Source organism: Cynoglossus semilaevis, chromosome 3 (assembly GCF_000523025.1).
Source record: "Cynoglossus semilaevis isolate Cse_v1.0 chromosome 3, Cse_v1.0, whole genome shotgun sequence".
Lineage (NCBI taxonomy): Eukaryota > Metazoa > Chordata > Actinopteri > Pleuronectiformes > Cynoglossidae > Cynoglossus > Cynoglossus semilaevis.
This window is the reverse complement of record NC_024309.1, coordinates 12057190-12074477: the sequence shown is the minus strand read 5'-3', so window position 1 is coordinate 12074477 and position 17288 is coordinate 12057190. Positions and strand designations below refer to the sequence as shown.

The 17288-nt window shown below is 40.5% G+C and overlaps 1 protein-coding gene and 1 long non-coding RNA gene across 3 annotated transcripts; one reads left to right on the top strand and one right to left on the bottom strand.

Annotated features, from left to right (window-relative positions):
- Positions 1 to 2009: 2009 nt before the first annotated feature.
- LOC112486836 (uncharacterized) lies at positions 2010 to 4368 on the bottom strand. Of its 2 annotated transcripts, none has more exons than XR_003049376.1 (3): positions 3382 to 4368; positions 2974 to 3117; positions 2010 to 2281 (listed from the first exon to the last, which is right to left on the bottom strand). It is a non-coding gene; the product is annotated as an uncharacterized LOC112486836 (long non-coding RNA). The 2 variants fall into 2 exon arrangements; XR_003049375.1 differs by having other exon boundaries at positions 2974 to 3056.
- Positions 4369 to 13828: 9460 nt separating this feature from the next.
- LOC103377359 (retinol dehydrogenase 12-like) lies at positions 13829 to 17184 on the top strand. The gene is made up of 7 exons (XM_008308152.3): positions 13829 to 13988; positions 14225 to 14340; positions 14775 to 14930; positions 15024 to 15128; positions 15921 to 16130; positions 16269 to 16461; positions 16603 to 17184. Exons 1-7 carry the CDS (start codon positions 13975 to 13977, stop codon positions 16700 to 16702), a joined length of 894 nt encoding a protein of 297 aa, XP_008306374.1. The 5' UTR covers positions 13829 to 13974; the 3' UTR covers positions 16703 to 17184.
- Positions 17185 to 17288: the final 104 nt, after the last annotated feature.

The window sequence follows — 17288 nt, the reverse complement described above, 5'->3', positions numbered from 1 at the left end:
TGCTCTCTCTCTCTCTCAGTAGACTGTGATGGCTGACATTCCCCACGGGAGTAGGGTTTCCTCCTGACGTCTCTCCCATTACCAACCTCTTTGAGTCTCTGAGTACAGAAAGTTCCAGTTAGTGTGGCTTTTAGATCCATGGGTTTGTTTAGGATCGTGTTCCTTATCACCTTATCACGATACTTTGTCAACCCTAATGAATTTCCAGCAGTAATTCTCTTAGGGAATGTCATTATTTGTAAAATACAATTTTATCTAAAAACTAGAACCTTTGAAGTCACGGCAGTCAGTCGTTGTCTGTGATATTTTCACGTCTTACCCAACACTGGGAGGACGACACCATCAGCAGAAAAATAACAGTGTAACGGGAAAAAAAATGGACAAAACGTCCTGGTTACTCCAATCAGTATGTTATAGTCATTCTACAGTTCAGCAGAAAACCACAAGAACCACAGTTATGATGCAATACACAGGTTAAAATGAGTTCAGCTTCTCTTGTAAATCCAGATCAGAGACATTGACCCTGTTAAAAGAAAATGAAATTAAAAAACAAAAATTATTTATTTTTAAAAAGTTTCTTTTTCTACAGTAATGGTATTTAAGGGACCTGATGGTAACACCAAACAGGTCTTACATACCCTTACTTTAAAAAGTCTGTTACGAAACATGTAACAGTAGAGTCTTTGTACACATCACTAGATTAGGAAATAAAAGTTGGATTGAGAATTCAATGTCATTTCAGCATTTGCTCTAAAACACAAACACATAAATATATATATAAACATTTTCATAGATATTTCAGGCTCAGGATTCAAGACTTTAATATTGATTCAGTCCGACGTTGAAACAGACTCCGTTGAACGCCATCGTTCGGCTCATTGTCTTCACCTGCTGCTGCTTCAGCTCCAGCTCTGCTCAGCTGCCGTTCATCCACTCGTTAGCTCCACAGCTATAAAAGCTGTCTCACTCTCACTACAGCCTTTCAGTGGGTTTGATGTTGGCTGTGTGGTTGTGTTTCTGGGTTTGATTTTCTGTTTCTTCAGGTTGTTGTTTTCCTTTAAAACCAATTGTGTGGGTTCATTTCTGTGTGAGTGTTGGTGTTGAAGCTGATCTTTTTGGTTTTGGTCCAGGTGTCTGGTGTTGATGTTTAGTTTTTCTTTGAATGAAAGTTTTAACTGTGACCCTGATCATCGCCTGCATGTAGATTCAAGTCCAACCTCTATCTACGCTTCTAATCTCTACATTTAACACGTCAGACCTCAGCGGTTGATAAACATTCCAAACGTATAAGAGCTCATCAGAACGTCTGTCACCGCACCAGCATTTGGTCTGAACGTCATAACAATCACCAATATTTGTGCAGAATCTCTGCATCTGCAAAGGGTTTCTTGTCTGGCGCCGTTTAATGTACACAGGGAAGGAAATGCCTTGAGTAGAAGCCGATCTGTTGGAGATCACGCCCAAGATACTGCAGCTGAGCTAAGACCAAACATCTTCAACTGAAGTGGAGGAAACGTTCAGTACAACAAGTGTGTGTGTGTCGAGGCGATGAGCTGATAGATGGGTTTAAAACAGACGTGAGAAGGAAGAGATTTTGTTTTTCTAAACCTCATGATGCGATGATACTCATCTCACACGCACGCCCAACACACCGAGCCTGTGAAACAAGAAGCTGCTTATGTTATGAACCCAAATGCAAATTAATATACAAATCAAACCAAAAACCTGGTTCTGACCAACAATGTTTTGCTCTCAAACAGATACCTAAAAAAAAACAACTGTCAACACAGTTAATGTTTTACTCAAATAAAAGAGTTTATTTAAGGAAAAAAAAACCCTCAATTCCTGTTTTTTTTTTTTTGTTTTTTCTTGGATAAAATGATTCACCTACATGAGTTTAACTCTATGCCGATGATATACTGATGTTCTGTGTAGTTTTAAAACTTTATAATGTTAAATATTTGCATACCTTTTATATAGAAAAAGGTTAAATATTATCTTTTTTTTTCTTTTTTTTTTTTTAGGTGATACAGTTGACACAGTTAAAACCATGCAATACTTCCACTACATGAACTCTTAGACTCAAGGGTTGCATAAAGTTACCAAGAAATGACAACAACTCCTTCGTAGTCAGCTGTCACTTCTGCTTATTTCTGCAGCATCACTGACACAAGTCCTGCTGTTAAACTGTCATCTGCGCTGAATCAGCTCCAACACTATTACACTGCAGTAATAATGCATTAAAGCTGCCAGCTGTAAAAATGTCCGCACACTTTCTCAGCTGTGATGAGAGGAAAAAGGAAAAAAAAAAAAAGGAAACAGAAGCGAGTGTCTGAACGTAAACACACTAAAAAAAAAAAAAAAAAGGAAACAGAAGTGACTATCTGTGAATGTAAACACACCGAATATATTTGGTTTTTAAATCATGTGGGCAGCTGAAAACTTGATACAGTCGGCGGAAAATATGCATCAGACACATCGTGGTCAGAGAGGGAGAGAGAGAGAATTTTTTTTTTTTTTTTTCTGCTTCTTAAACAATGCTCATCACGACTTCAGTTCATGCATTCTTCAGCCAAAACCCTGACCAATCAGTTCTGTCGTGGTTAATAGTTAGCCAGGATTCTGACCTCGGAGAAAACGTTACTGTTGCAGTTTGACTGTATGTTCTAATGCAGTGGTTCTCCAGCGTTTTCTCCTCTGTACCACCTGAGAAAACACCGATCTCTCTGAGGTGTTTGTGTTTAAATGTTGTATTAATTGTTCATGGTATGTTTCAGATTTATTCAGTTGAAAACGTAAGGGTGAAAATATTAATTTCCCTCACGTACCACTGTTGGTACGCATACCACAGTTTGAGAACCACTGTTCTAATGGTCTGTAAATGATCAAAGTCTGAAATGCTGCTGCAGTCGGAACCATTTGTGTGTGTGTGTGTGTGTGTGTGTGTACAGTGGTGAAGAAACAACAACATACTGTATCTGATGCTGGACATGCAGGGTGTGGTTGATGTGCGACCGCAGCAGACGTCTGGCTCCATGCTGTACAGTATGTTGAGGCTGTGATAACATACAGTATGTTATCAGAGTGACTGTATGTTCCCTCCACGGGGACAAAACACTGCCCACATGTCCACGAACCGTGAAGACGCACAGTTTCAGGAGGTTAAAACAAGGACAAAAAAAAAAAATAAGGATTTCCAAAAAAAAAGAAGGATTTCTCTTTGATGTAAATGTTTTTGATGTAAATGGGTTTTTTTTTTTACTTTGTCCTTGGTGTTTTGTGTAAGTTATTAAATTACTATTGTTATTGTAATGATTATTATTATTTTGGAAGAGGATATGTGATATATGTGATATGGAATATGTTGAGTAAATTTCTCACCTTTTTATACCAAAGTCCATTCACATAATCAGCAACTTCACAGCCTTCAACCCCAGAGCCGGAGTCAAGAATATGAAATGACAGATTTGCTGCAAAGACAACAAACGAAAGACACGACACAGGCGTCACGGGTCAAGGCTGATGATCCAACTCTGGACTTCTGTGTGTGTGTGTGCAATAAAGCGTGCAAAAGACCTTGTGAGATAAGAACAGACCAGTCACGAGGTCCGAGGTCAGATTTGCTCCTGCAGCCTTGAACAATATTAGTTTAACAGATAAACAAAAATAGAGCTTTATCAATGACTTCAGTGGGAAAAAAAAAGAACAAAAAAAAAACATTCAGAGACAGTAGAGTCTAAAGTTATGCAATGTGCGTTTCCTCTCTGTAATGAGCTGCAGATAACGGTGATAGCAGTTGATTGTGCTGTCGTACAATTCCTCAGAGGAATCAGGAAACTGGTCGCACTGGTTGTTGCGTTGCTGCTGATGTTGCTCCCACTCCAGTCCTTCAACCTCAAATTCAACACATTGTATTTTTGCCAACAACTTCCTAACACAGAGGTAGGATAGAAGGACATGAGTGGAGGGTCCACTCCTGCTGCTCCACCTCTCCTTTGACCCCACTACGCTGACGCCGTCACCTTCATTGAACCACAAACCAGATACAGACTGTGTCCACGCTGTTGGCAAAGCAAACGGCGGCGCCTGCAGCGTTTGAAGTGAAAACAGAGAGAGAGCGACAGACCTGTGGGTTTGTGGTCTCACTTCCTCCCTTTTAGCCGTGAGAAAGCACGGCCGCCTCCTCGTATGCAACGTACACACAGTCTGCCCGAGACCCACATATGGACACACACTGGTGGGTAAATGAGTGACATAAGGTCAGAGGAGGAGGAGGAGGAGGAGACGCTCACACAAACATTTGTTTGTACATCAGAGAGTGAAGGAGCGGCCGGTGTGAGTTTATGGGATGCAGGGTGGAGGTGTGTGTGTGTGTGTGTGTGTGTGTGTTTGTGGTAATTATGAAGGATAGGGGCAGAAACAAGTGTAAATATCTACACCTAAAATAAATGACATAGGACTGACAGTGTTTTATGGTCGAGGGAAGATTTACACCTGCAGGACAAGAGAGAAACAAGAGATAAAATATTCACTTTACTACTGCAGTACTTCATGCTAGTATTTAGACCAGGGGTCACCGACACTCTTCTCACTGAAGGAACTGACTCAAAAAGCACAGTAACTGGTTTGTGTGTTTAAGAGAAAGTGACCTCCAGTGAAATCACAAATTTGTCCATTTTATGTCAACATTTACCAGATTAGACACTGAGGGTCGGAGGTTAAAGGTCACTGTTGAAGTGTTTGTTGCTCGGCAGAGTCTGAATATGTAGATGAAAGGTTACGACCTGTTCTGATGTGACCTGAGTTCAGTCCAACTTGGAGACTGTAAAACGTCTTCTACCTGAGGGAAATCCTCCTTCACGGCTAACGGACCAAACGATCAATATTTTGAGTCATAACAAACTCTATGTGGGGATTACACAGATTATAGAAACATAATCTGTCCTTTACGTTAACTTGACCGTTTTTTCTTCTTCTCTGGAGGTGATTATAAATCAGCAGAGCTCAACATTTGTGGAATGGTTAATTTGTTGTAATGGTGCTAAAGCTAATGGGTTTTCCACTAAATCCTGTCCGATGCTAAATAATCCACGAAGAAACAATGAAAATCGTTGTGCTAACACGCTAACACGTTATGTCTCTCCTTCTTACCTACATATCGAGGTCTTTTCGATATGATCTGCCCTTAGCTAGTAAATCTCATTATCTTAATGTAGCGCCCGGCAGCGCCTTTAATCCAAAGCCTCCTTTCATAAACAGTGGCAGCCTTTGTCAGTCAACAGCCAGCAGAGTGCCAGCTCACTGACCGTGGACTGCGTGAAGCGAGGCCGGTTTAACAGGATTATCACATTTCAGTCTTCAGCTCAGACTGGAGAACCTACTCTGAGAGGAAGGAGCTGAACTTTGACCTGTGTGACCAGGCCTGAAGCTGCACTGGTGTGTGGGTATAAATAACAGATGACTCTACGTAGCAGCTGTGGTTAAGTGGATGGATGTACGTAGCTTTAGAGTCACTTCCTGGAAAACAAATGCCCTTCAACAAATTCCTCTCTTGGAAACTGTTAGCAATCACACGTTGACGTCTAACGGCCTAAATCTGTTAATAAGGTCTGACGGTGATCGTGATCGGAAATAATGAAAACTTAAAGAAGATTTGTTGACGAAAAAAGTACAACATACTGTGATATACTGTAGTTCATAAGTCAGGTGTGGCAGAGAAGTAGTTGGCAGTGGTGCACAACGGATGAGACATTTACAGTGTGTGCGGTCAGAGTGACAGATGGGTTCTGGGGAAAGACATCCCATTATAGTGGATCCAAATGTCCATCTAAAACCATTCATTCAGGTAATTGCAGAAATTGCCATTTCTCTTCTGTGGCACGCATAAAGAAGAAAATGCTGAACCCCTAGATGGGTTGCGCCCCTACTTTGGGAACCATCAAAATATCACTTCCCAAAACAACAAAAAATTGAGACCATACATCTTTGTTTTTCTGCACTTGTCATTCATTCAGGTAATTGCAGAAATTGCTATTCCCCTCTGTGGCACTATGACAAATGCTGAACCCCTAGCTGGGTTGTGCCCCCTACATTGGGAACCCTCAAAATATACCTGTAAAGTTTTTTTATTGGCAAAGTTCAAGTGAGTCGACCTCTGCTGGTCAACACCTTGGGTCTCAGTTTCAGCCTCAGTTGCAGCTCCGTCTTATATAAGGACTCAACAATTGCCCCAGTGTTTCTTTTCATCAAACCCTGACAGATTGGACCCCTCCCAACACCCCCCCAACCCACCCTTCTATCAGAAGCACCACCATCTGCCCATAATTATTCTTCATTATTGGCAAATAAATTGGAAAAGAAAATGACAATGATGAAAATCACCCTCTCTGAGTCAAACCTTTATGAAACCTGATGAAATTGGCTGTGGTTCGTTTGGTGGTTGTGACGGTAAAGCCTTAAACTTGGAACACGTTGGCTGCTGGCACATGGGTGAGAGATTGTCATGTCTGCCAAGTCCTCCCACAAACAGCCCCCGTTGTACCCTCTGCACTGGGAGGCACTGATTCCAGGCCAACTCTGAGGATTGTCTACGAACGGCTGAAATCTCAGAGGAGCCGCAGATACGGACCTGGAACCTGTGTGCAGACTGTCAGCTGATATGACCACGTCAGCACCTCCTCTCTGCAGACCACCTGCCGCTGTCAGCAGCTGAGTGTGAAGTGGCGACACCACGACCTGTTTATGAAGAAATATTAGCTCAGAGTGTGGTATAAAACACCAAGTGTCAACAGCTAAAAGATTGTTTTTATTTCAACGTGTAAAAAAAACCAGCAAAGGAAACAAAAATGTATGTCAGTGGCCCTCAAAGGGTGGCCTGTGGGCCAGGTGTGGACCACAAGTTACTTATTTTCTGGTCAGCGTGGTGAAAATGCAAATGGTGGCTGTTTTCCTTTCCTAGACTGTGTGTGTGTGTTGGTCAGAAGTTCAATTTCCCAAGTTTGGGATCAATAAAGTTCAAATTATTATTATTAAAATAAAGAGAGTTTCTGGGGTAAACGTAATCACGGTGTGGACAGGACAAAAAAAAAATCTTCGAACCCACAGGAAATCAGAGCGGAGTGGAGTTCTGAGAGGTCTTTGACGAGCGGTTGACAAAACCCCAAGTGTTTATACTGCAGATTCCTCAGTGAAGACTTGTGTTGGTGTCGGGACGGGGACGTCGCTCCAGCTCCAGGACGTGGCTGGAATCTCAATAGTCCACGACCAGCGCTTCCTGGTTTTCTTCGAGCGTATTCAAATGCATATGAACTCTGTCACCTCCCCGTCAGCTCCGTGCTCTGGCTCAGCTCTCCTTATCCCAGAGTCCAGTCTTCTGTTCCTCTGTGTCGTCTTCATCTGTATGTGTTACATGAATGGTGGGGGGACACGGGAGGGGACGGGGGGTCTGTTTGCTCTTCTCAGACTTTGGACAAAAGCGAGCAGAGAAGAAGAGTTTTGCCTGGAAACGTGTAGATGTTTGTAGCTGTTCTTATCCACAGTACTTACTCCCAGGACTGAGGACAGTATGTGGGGACGTTACTGCTGGTACGATTCTGCAGCCTGGTATGGAATGTCCGGGTTAAAGATCAGGGACACTCTGCTGTTTTTAGGAAGAAAAAAGAAAACAACAGCAGCAGCTACTGGTGTTTCTGTGGCTCTGGTCTCACCATGGCAGCTCTTTAATCTCCCTAATCTGTATTAGAGCGGGTTAAATGCAAATTAGGATTACGTGAGACCTCGTGTAGTTGTACTGTACATTTTCCGTGAGAGAACTGGATGAAAGCTGTTTCCTGCTGCAGCCAATTGGAGTTCAACGGACCCAGAACAACGGAGCCTCACCACGGCTTCAGTCAAACACACATGTCCACCATTTAACATTGTTTACACAAATATCTCACTGATTGTCAACAAATGCGGACCAGATGTGGTGGACGGTCACAGCTGCACTGCCCCTACAGGCGGTAACCTGCGGCTGACCCTGTAAGGCTCTGGACAAGAACTATTTAACTACGTTTTTGTAACGATAAAAGAAAAAATGTAAAATTAAAATTATTTTACTTTGTTCCTGTGAAATGATTTAATTTTATCAATGTGGCTAATATTTAGCTATCAAAGGGCTACCTTAGCTTTGAGATGAGCTTGGTTAAAATTCTAGCTAAGCAGTTTTGGCTAACTTGGTTAACTCAATTTCTTTGCGTCAACAATGTTTTGAATTCTCTATTTTTCAAATGTATCTATTTCTAATAATTAGTGGTTTTGTTGACAAGGTTAGCTAAATTGGCTAACATTAAGCTACGAATTTTTCCTCAGTCAAATATTTTAGGTAAAGTTTAAGATTACTTCTATTTTTGTTATATCTACAAGTACATGTTCTTCTTTTTGTTTTATTTTTATAATTTTTACATTTGAAATTTAAAATCTGCTTAACAATTATTTAACCCAAACGACAGACCTTGAAAAGTACCATGATTAAAACTAATATTCCTGTAGATTTGTGTCCAGTCGTCACCAATTCTTATGAAATAACCCATGTCCATGAATGTAAATGAGGCTCCCCCGGTGGACTTGTGGGTAATTAATCATCTCTGCCCTGTTTATTTTGTGGAGGAGGTCTGTTTGAAATGACAGGGTTCAGAGGTCGCAGACATGAAAGACTGAGCCGCTCCATTCTTCCACTCCCTCTCAGTGTTTTCTCACGTCATTTAATTATAATTTCTGCTGCTGCCAAAGTTTCTTCGTCTTCGTTTTAGCCTGTGTTCTGTAACGGTGTCCACGTGAACTGTAGGAGTCGACAGACGTACACGATGTTCCCTCTGTTTCTACTCTGTTTCTTTATGGTCTCGGCCTCTTGTTGTTGAAGTCTCACATTCAACATAAATACTTTAAACCTGAGGTGAATGTTGAAAATGTTTTAGATAAAAACTGCTGGATAAAACAGTTACACATTTAGAAGAATTTGTTTTTGACTTTGATAACCTGGCTAACCTTTAGCCAAATATAAACTTATTTTGGACTTAATTATGTGATCTAATTATTTTTTTGACCATTTGTGTGCTTTTTTTGTTATTATCCTTTTGTATTTCCCGTGGGTCTGAGATTCCTGTTATTTATATATTTGTAAGTTCACAGGAGTCTGGATCCTGAATTTGATCCAGCCCTGTTCCTCAATCCGTCAACAGTCAATTTACTGTTGAAGTTTCGGCCGCGAAGGATTAATGACTCTGTCCCAGTGCCCGACACTGGATACAGTTCACACCAGCTGCCCCTGGTGGTCTGCAGGGGGAACAAAGTTACTCTTTAACGCAATTTAAACATTTTGTCTCTATTAAATGAAGGAGAAATGCTAACGTTGACGTCCACAGTGGCTGTTTGGCAAAGATGACAAAGTGACAAGGAGAGTAAAGGTGTCATGAAGCGAGGATGTGTAAAGATAGTAGTAGATCTATTACATGACTGTGTTGTCAAAGGTTACAGTAAAAAGTTCACTGTGTGGAAAGATCATCAAACAGTCAAACAGCAAACAGTGGTCTGGTTCACACAGTCGGCTACGGCGAATTATGGCTAACAACTAACACTCTTGCTTCGACCTCTGGCTAATATCAGCCATATTTTAGCTAACAACTGTTATCTTATCCTATAAACACACGTGGGTTTCAGCTCATTGCTAGCTACTCTTTCTTTACATTCTTGCTAAATATATGGCAACTTTTCTTTCTTTACATTCTTGCTAAATATATAGCTACTTTTCTAGCCACTGATTGGTGAATTCCTAAGCAAACTTTACATTATCTTTTAGCATAATGCTAAAAATGGCTGTACATATGTCTAACATGTAGCACAAATGTAATCAATAACATCAACGCTTGCTGTTGTTTTCCTAAAAATGTAGGTGGGTTTTAGTTAATTATTAGCTACTACTTTCCCTGGACTCATTGTCCCTTTCTTTGACTCACTCACATGTGAGATTGTGAGAGTATGTGTCTGGCTTTTGTGGCAAAAAAAAAAAAAACTCTTTCTGAACAAGTTCGGTTTATTTTAAGACATTAAAGGTCAAAGGTCAGACATAGTATCCAAGGTTTTTCAGAATCAGCAGTCAAACACTTGACTTGAATGATCAATGAAACATCATATTCTGCCTGCCCAGGCCTTCAGTGCTGCCCAGAACCGGGTCCAAAAATAGCACCGAGGCCTGTTTCATAACAGACTCCACTGACTCACCTTCAGACACACACACACACAGCACTGACTGATGTTGTGGCTAATCTGTGATGATGCTCAGCCCCAGGAGATGAAACGGTTCAGATCAAAAGGCAGAAATGAGGTCGATGTTTTTGCTGAATAATATCTGAGACACAGAACCAAGGATGTTTGAGATGAAGCTGCCAGAAAGATGACGTCAATGATTGGTCAAACAGGTGGTGATTTATCACCTGTTAACGGTTGTTGTTCTACTGGGTTTGGTTGGTAAACAAAATGTTCTGGTTAAGCGCTGGTTAATTGTAGCTCAGCAGTGGCTGGAATATATATTATGGAAAAATGAAAAAAAAAAAAGATTCCAATGCATAACTTGCTGATGTTTTACTTTACTTTTTCTGATGTTTTACTGACTTGCTGATGTTTTACTTTACTTTTTCTCTGTTACGTGGTCTTTAAACTCAGTGTAAACTCAGTAAGTAGGTTACTAACAAGAGCTTGAAAGTTAGCAGCAGAAACTGTATTAAATACTGCAGAAATAACTGAAATCTTACAAAAAGAGCCAGGAAAAAAAATCAAATGTTGTTGATAAATACACCACGAAGCTAAATGTTAGCTGAAAGGCACAACTAGCCATCGGGTGGTGACGGTCCAACCACATCCTTCCTGATGAAGCAGATGACGTGAGTGTTTGAACTCATAACACACAACAGGTTAATATGTTTGGGTACAAACGTTACACCTGATTTAGATCCAAGATGGACGCACAGATCACCGAGACCAGGAGAAGGACTTTCAAATGTGTGACCTGAGGGGCCACTGTAGCTTCTCCAACAGATGTCACTGCTCGACTTTGGACAGAGGCCTGGTTCAGAGGCAGAACTTGTAGAAAATAGACCAAAAAAAAGCTTCCTTACATTAGACTTCAGCGTCTTTATAGAATTTGTTGCGTAACAATTAATAACTCTAGGGAACCTGAACGAAATCTGCAAAAAGAATCAACCTTTAAATCACCCTTTAGTTTGATGTCCAGGGAGCTGCTGTGTGTCGGGGATAAATGTTACCATGTGTTGCAGTGGACACTGGAGAGTTCCTGTCCTCTGTGTGTTTAAAAAAAGAAGAACAAAATAACTGCTGTAATTATGAATGTGCAGATTTGGATCTCTGGGAAACGTTGCATCTGCGGCGAGAGCCGGCGGAGATCGGAGAAGTGACCCGGGAAAATGGAGGTGTTGTGTAACAGAGGAGGCTACGGCCGTGAGAAAGCAGATACAAAGACACGGTGGGTGGACCAGGAGGGACGGACTGAAGCTGGGACGGAAACTGGCAGAACATTGTGGCACAAAACCCTCGGAGTAGTGGAATATTTTTTGGGAGCTTACGTCTGCAAGTTTGATTCAGGAGGACGATGAAAACTCTCTGAGCTTAAAAATATGAACAAACATTTTGAAGTATAAACATTATAAATCAAATATCTCAATAACATTGGTGTATTTATCTTTTGAAGTCAGATATAAACAACCATTCACACTCACATTCACACCCAAGGTCAATCTGAAGTAAATCTGCAGGGTTTTTTTGGAGGAAGAGCAAAATGAACAAACATTTGAAGTATAAACATTATAAATCAAATATCTCAATAACGTGTGCGTGCGTTAGAGTCAGATGAACCATCGGAGACGTGTCGTTGTTACAACATAAACACTGGAGCTGCTTGTTCTACCAGCTTTGACCCACAGTGGAAGAGCAGAAAAATGAGATTCTCATTTCTTGAACCCAGTCATTCTGAAAATGACCATGTTTACAGAGAGTGTGATTGACTGAAATCTGAGTCCTGCAACGTCAGTGTTTATAAACTGTCCCGGTTTAGACTCCTTCTAATGAAGGCCTTATTCTTCCAGAACTTTGGCTTCAGTCGAATGACGACATCTGTCTGACTGTGTTGCCATTTTTTTTTTACACATTAAAATATGAAGAAAACCATACAGTTTGAGCAGCTTTTAAAAAACCCCTCTTTGTTCTCTAACTATAGAATTATAGTCATTCAAGCCCTTGTTTTTTTAGCTAGATTTCAGTTGGCTACTAGCTAACCTCTAGCTCTATTTCTTTTATTTTATTATTTAACTCTAACATCATATTGGTGGATATAACTTTTGTGATATCAGAAGATCTTTCTGGAAAATTCCTGCCATTTCTTTTTCATTATAAATTGTATAATTTATAATCACGTGAATGGTTATTTGTTAAACAGACATTACCATATGTACCGAGTATGAACAAGATTAATGACATTTTGCTGTTGTCACAACACACAGTGTTTGCCATATGGACATGGAATTACATGGCATTATTATGGGAACAATTGTATTCAACATAAAGGCCCGGCCTGAGATTATTTGTTTTCTTTTTCTTCTTCTTTTTGCGCTGCATCCTCTCCATCTGCTAAAGTAAACAGCCCATTATAGCTAATGGATTGTTCTTGTAGTTTATTGAAAGCGTCCTCCTGCAGATCCATTGTCCATGGCTGCTGGAAAACCAGGCATGTGGCGCCAGTAATAGCGTTAGCTAAACTGTTATGTCTAAGGGTTTTGGACATGGACATGTGAGATCAAGGCATGAGTAGAGAACAATAAATACTGTCACCCTATTAATAGTTTAGTGTTTGCATTATGGAATGGGATTTTAAGGTTATTTCAAGAAGAAGAAAATGAATTTAAGTTCACATCAAAATTCCTGATTTGGTCCCTGTGAATTTAGAAATAATTTCCGCAACATCAGAGTAAAAATTCCATGTCGGCATCTTCAGCGTACTGTTGACAATGTTGCCATGTAGCCTAGGATGTCAACAGCTTACATTCCAGTGTTGATAAAAAAGAAAATTTGTTACAGTTGTGAGATATGTTATTGTGTAGATGATGTTATTAATATCAACGTGTTTCTGTTTGCTGTTCTACATATTTCTATACACACAGACACAGTTGTTTCAGAACCCAACATGACATGACACTCACACCGACTGATCCGGCAGGAAAAAAACGGGGAAGGAAATGTTTGCTTACACACAATCAGCTGATGACCGCTGCCGTGTTTCCTGATCTAATGACCTTCTGCCCACAGTGCAGTCCCACTGTGCCGCAGTGATAACTGTTGACTATGAATCAACCATTCATGCTGACATTTAGTCCGTTCCACTGTGTTTCCGCCCTGCAGGTGACACTTCAGCCAAGGACATGATTTACCCAAACACCAACCTGTTCATCTGTCGACAGACAAAACACTGCAGCGCCGGTCTGGTGTCACTTTGTAGAACTGGTTTTAAAGAGGTTTTTTTTTTAATGGGTAAATGGTGTTTGGGTGCCACCTGCTGGAGAGCAAAAAAACAGGCTCTTGTGAAAAAAAGACAATCAAATCTGGGCGAGTTTAATACAGCTTCAGCGTTATCTGAAGATCCCGCCCATCTGACGTAGCCAATAGAAATGAAGAAATACAATACACAGGGCGGTCGCATTCTCCTCTATTATCCAATCAGCGTCGCTGTAGAATGACGCTCTTTCAGCCTAAGGGCTAAAGTTTCCGTCTATCAAATATGAGTAAATCTGTTCTTGTGACACTTCCGCATCACCAAGTTTAAGTCTGTTGACGTTTTTTGGCTGTGTGAAAAGTACTTCAGCCTAATTTCTTTTAAAAACCTATTTCATACATTATTATTACGTAGTGTGGACGCTGTAAAACAACAATAAAATGCAAGCTTTACGGTGAGGTTTGTTTGTTTTTTATTTGTGTTCATAAAATGCGTAGTCCTAAGATTTAAAGCTAAATAAAGTCATATCACATTAACGTATGACCCCAAGTGAACTTTGTTTTATCCGCTGTTTTTCAAATATATGCGTGTGTCGTACAATTGTACATAAATGTGTGTTTTTCATCCGTTGATCTTATTGTCTTTGGGTTTTTTTACGGGTTGAGACACTAAAATTTCTCAATTTCCTAGAAATTTCTTCCGGACTCCTTGGTCTTCTGAGGCACAACTCAAGGGTAAAACTGTTCTAATCACCGGTGCCAACACTGGCATTGGCAAAGAAACGGCCGTAGACTTGGCTAAAAGAGGTGGGTTTGTCTTGGACTAAAAACTAAAGTTAGATTTTACACCGAATAAATCTCATTTTCAAAGAGCTGGATCATCCTTAGCCTTTCTCCCATGTTACTTAGTCATGTTTTGTTGCGTCATCGCGCACATTACGTCAACTGGATTACGAAATATTGTGAAGAAAAAAAGTTGTATAGCGCTCTCAGTTGTATGTTCAACATGTCTTTTCTAGTTTTTCAGTTCTATTTTTATTCTTATGCCAGATGTAATTCACACAGTGAGAAGTAATGTTGAGATCTACTTAGCAAAATGTACTTTATTGTGATGTTTTATTGTTACCCTGCCTACTGTTCATACAGAAAAATCTGTAGTTGACATAGTTGGCCGTGAGAGGGTGCTGTTGACCCTTCACACGGTTTAATTTCTAATTGTCGGCTATTTGTTTTATCTGTAGGGTCAAAGATCATCATAGCGTGCAGGGACATGTCCAAAGCCGAGGCCGCTGTGAAAGAAATCATCGAAAGATCCGGCAACAGTGACGTCACATGTAAAACTCTGGACTTGGCAGATACTAAGTCAATTAGACAGTTTGCTGAAGTCATCAACCGAGGTCAGGGAGGCTGCAAGCAGCTGCAAATGGCAAAAGTGGCATATAAGGAAAACAAACCTCTAAATTTCTGATATTTTTGGTTTTTTAATCCAGAGGAGCCGGCGGTCAACATCCTCATCAACAACGCTGGAGTGATGATGTGTCCTTATCAGAAAACAGTCGATGGGTTTGAGATGCAGATCGGTGTCAACCACTTGGGTAAATATGGGGAAGGCCAATGTTTACAGTTCTGTGAACCAATCAATAAATCCTGGCTCACACTGAACAGGAGTTTTCAGTCATGTACTTTTTCACAGACCTGACGTAGACGGTCATTTATCCCCGTGTCTCAACACACTGCACTCTTTCTGACCTCAGTTATGCCTTTTCTGATTTTTCTGTGTTGAAGCATTGGTTATAAAATATTTACAGGCAAAAGCCATGACTAAGCTAAAGTACAGTTCCGTGGAGGAAGATCTTTTATTTTTTGGGCACTTTTAGAAGGTGACATATTCTTTGTTTCTTCTGTGATTCATTAACACTTCCTTGTTGTTGTAAAAGTTTAATCCACACAAGATAAAGTACAACGGAAACCATTTAGAACACAGCTTACTGTAAGGAAATAAAAAGGAAACATAATTATATATTGCATGAATACAATTCTTTTTTTTTTAATATGAATCAGTGGTGTTAGACTGTAATTTCTGGCTTTATATACATATTTTTAAATCAGAGAACTCAAATCAAATTTGAATGGCAAAATGGTTTATAACACATGACACATTACATGATATTTATAAATATATGAAAACTCCCAACAAATAAACTCAGCTGATCTACTGAGCCAAAAACTAAAGTTCATATTAGCCGTTCATTATAACATTTTATGATTACTTCAGAAATGACCTCCAAAGACCAGGAAACACATCTTACAGACAAATACATGTTTGGAAGACCATAAAACTGAAGGGTTAAATATTGATATGAATTTTACAACGCGCTGTCTTGTAGGTCACTTCTTGTTGACGCATTTGCTGCTTGACCTGATTAAACGTTCGACCCCGGCCAGGATTGTTAACCTGTCATCTATGGCCCACTCGTGGGGCGTCATTAATCTGGACGACATCAACAGCGAGAAGAGTTACAGCGATGTTAAAGCCTACAGTCAGAGCAAACTGGCCAACGTCCTGTTCACACGCTCACTGGCCAAACGACTGGAAGGTACGACCCTCGGGAGAACTCGGGTTTTTACTTCTGTCAATACCAAACGACTGGAAGGTACGACCCTCGGGGAGAACTCGGGTTTTCACTCCTTCTGTCAATATTTTATTGATATTTGATTTGGATCTTTTTGCTCAGGCACAGGCGTAACAGTCTATGCTGTCCACCCTGGTGTGGTCCAGACCGACCTGTGGCGTCACCTGAGCAGCCCTCGACAGCTCGCCATGAAGCTGGTCAGTCCCTTCACCAAAGACTCGGTCCAGGGAGCCCAGACCTCCATTTACTGTGCTGTGGAGCCCACTCTGGAGAACGAGAGTGGTGGCTACTACAGGTACTGATCAATGTGTGAGACAACATACTGCAGATGCAGTGTCCAAACTCTGGTGCGGGGACCCCAATGTGGTCCATAGATGATGTTTTATTTTGAAAATGTAATCATCCTTTAATGCGTCTCTTTTGTCCTTGTCCTCAGTGACTGTGCTCCTGCCAAATGCTCAACTGCAGCAAAAGATGACATCATGGCGGAGAAGTTGTGGGATCTGAGCTGTCGTCTGCTTGATATGACCTCATGATGGGGAGGGGGGGTGACCTGGAGGTCATTGTCACCTCCTGATGTGGATTGTTTTGACAAAATCCACACTTTCAAAAACACACAATAGTATTAACTAACTGTCTGTTTACTGCTGTATTTTCCATAACAGGCAGAGCAGTAATTTTACTGTTTACGTTTCTAATTCACAGTGGACCAAACTGTTCTGCTGATCTTTGTTTACCAACTCCAGCTGCTATATTTTCCTACAGGTTACACTCCTTGTTTCCGTATTTCTGTATTTTCTCGTTTTTGAAACGTCAACTTACGATGTTTGGTTTATCTTCGAATAAAAAATTACAGTAAAAAAAACAAAACAGTTTTGGTTTTATCAGAACAGTAGGAGGAGGAGCTTTGTGAGGTATGTCCTGAGTTTCAGACGATCTTTGCTAGAAAACGCAGTAAAGTCATAAAAACACAGATCTCCACATGATTTCTATGTATCAATAAAGAGACTGAAACAAAGTCTGAGTCATGAGGAAGTTGTATGAAAAGAAATTTAGCTTCATCAAGCATTTGCAGGTAAATGAACCAAACTTGTTGATGGTGACATTTTTTCTACTAGCTGC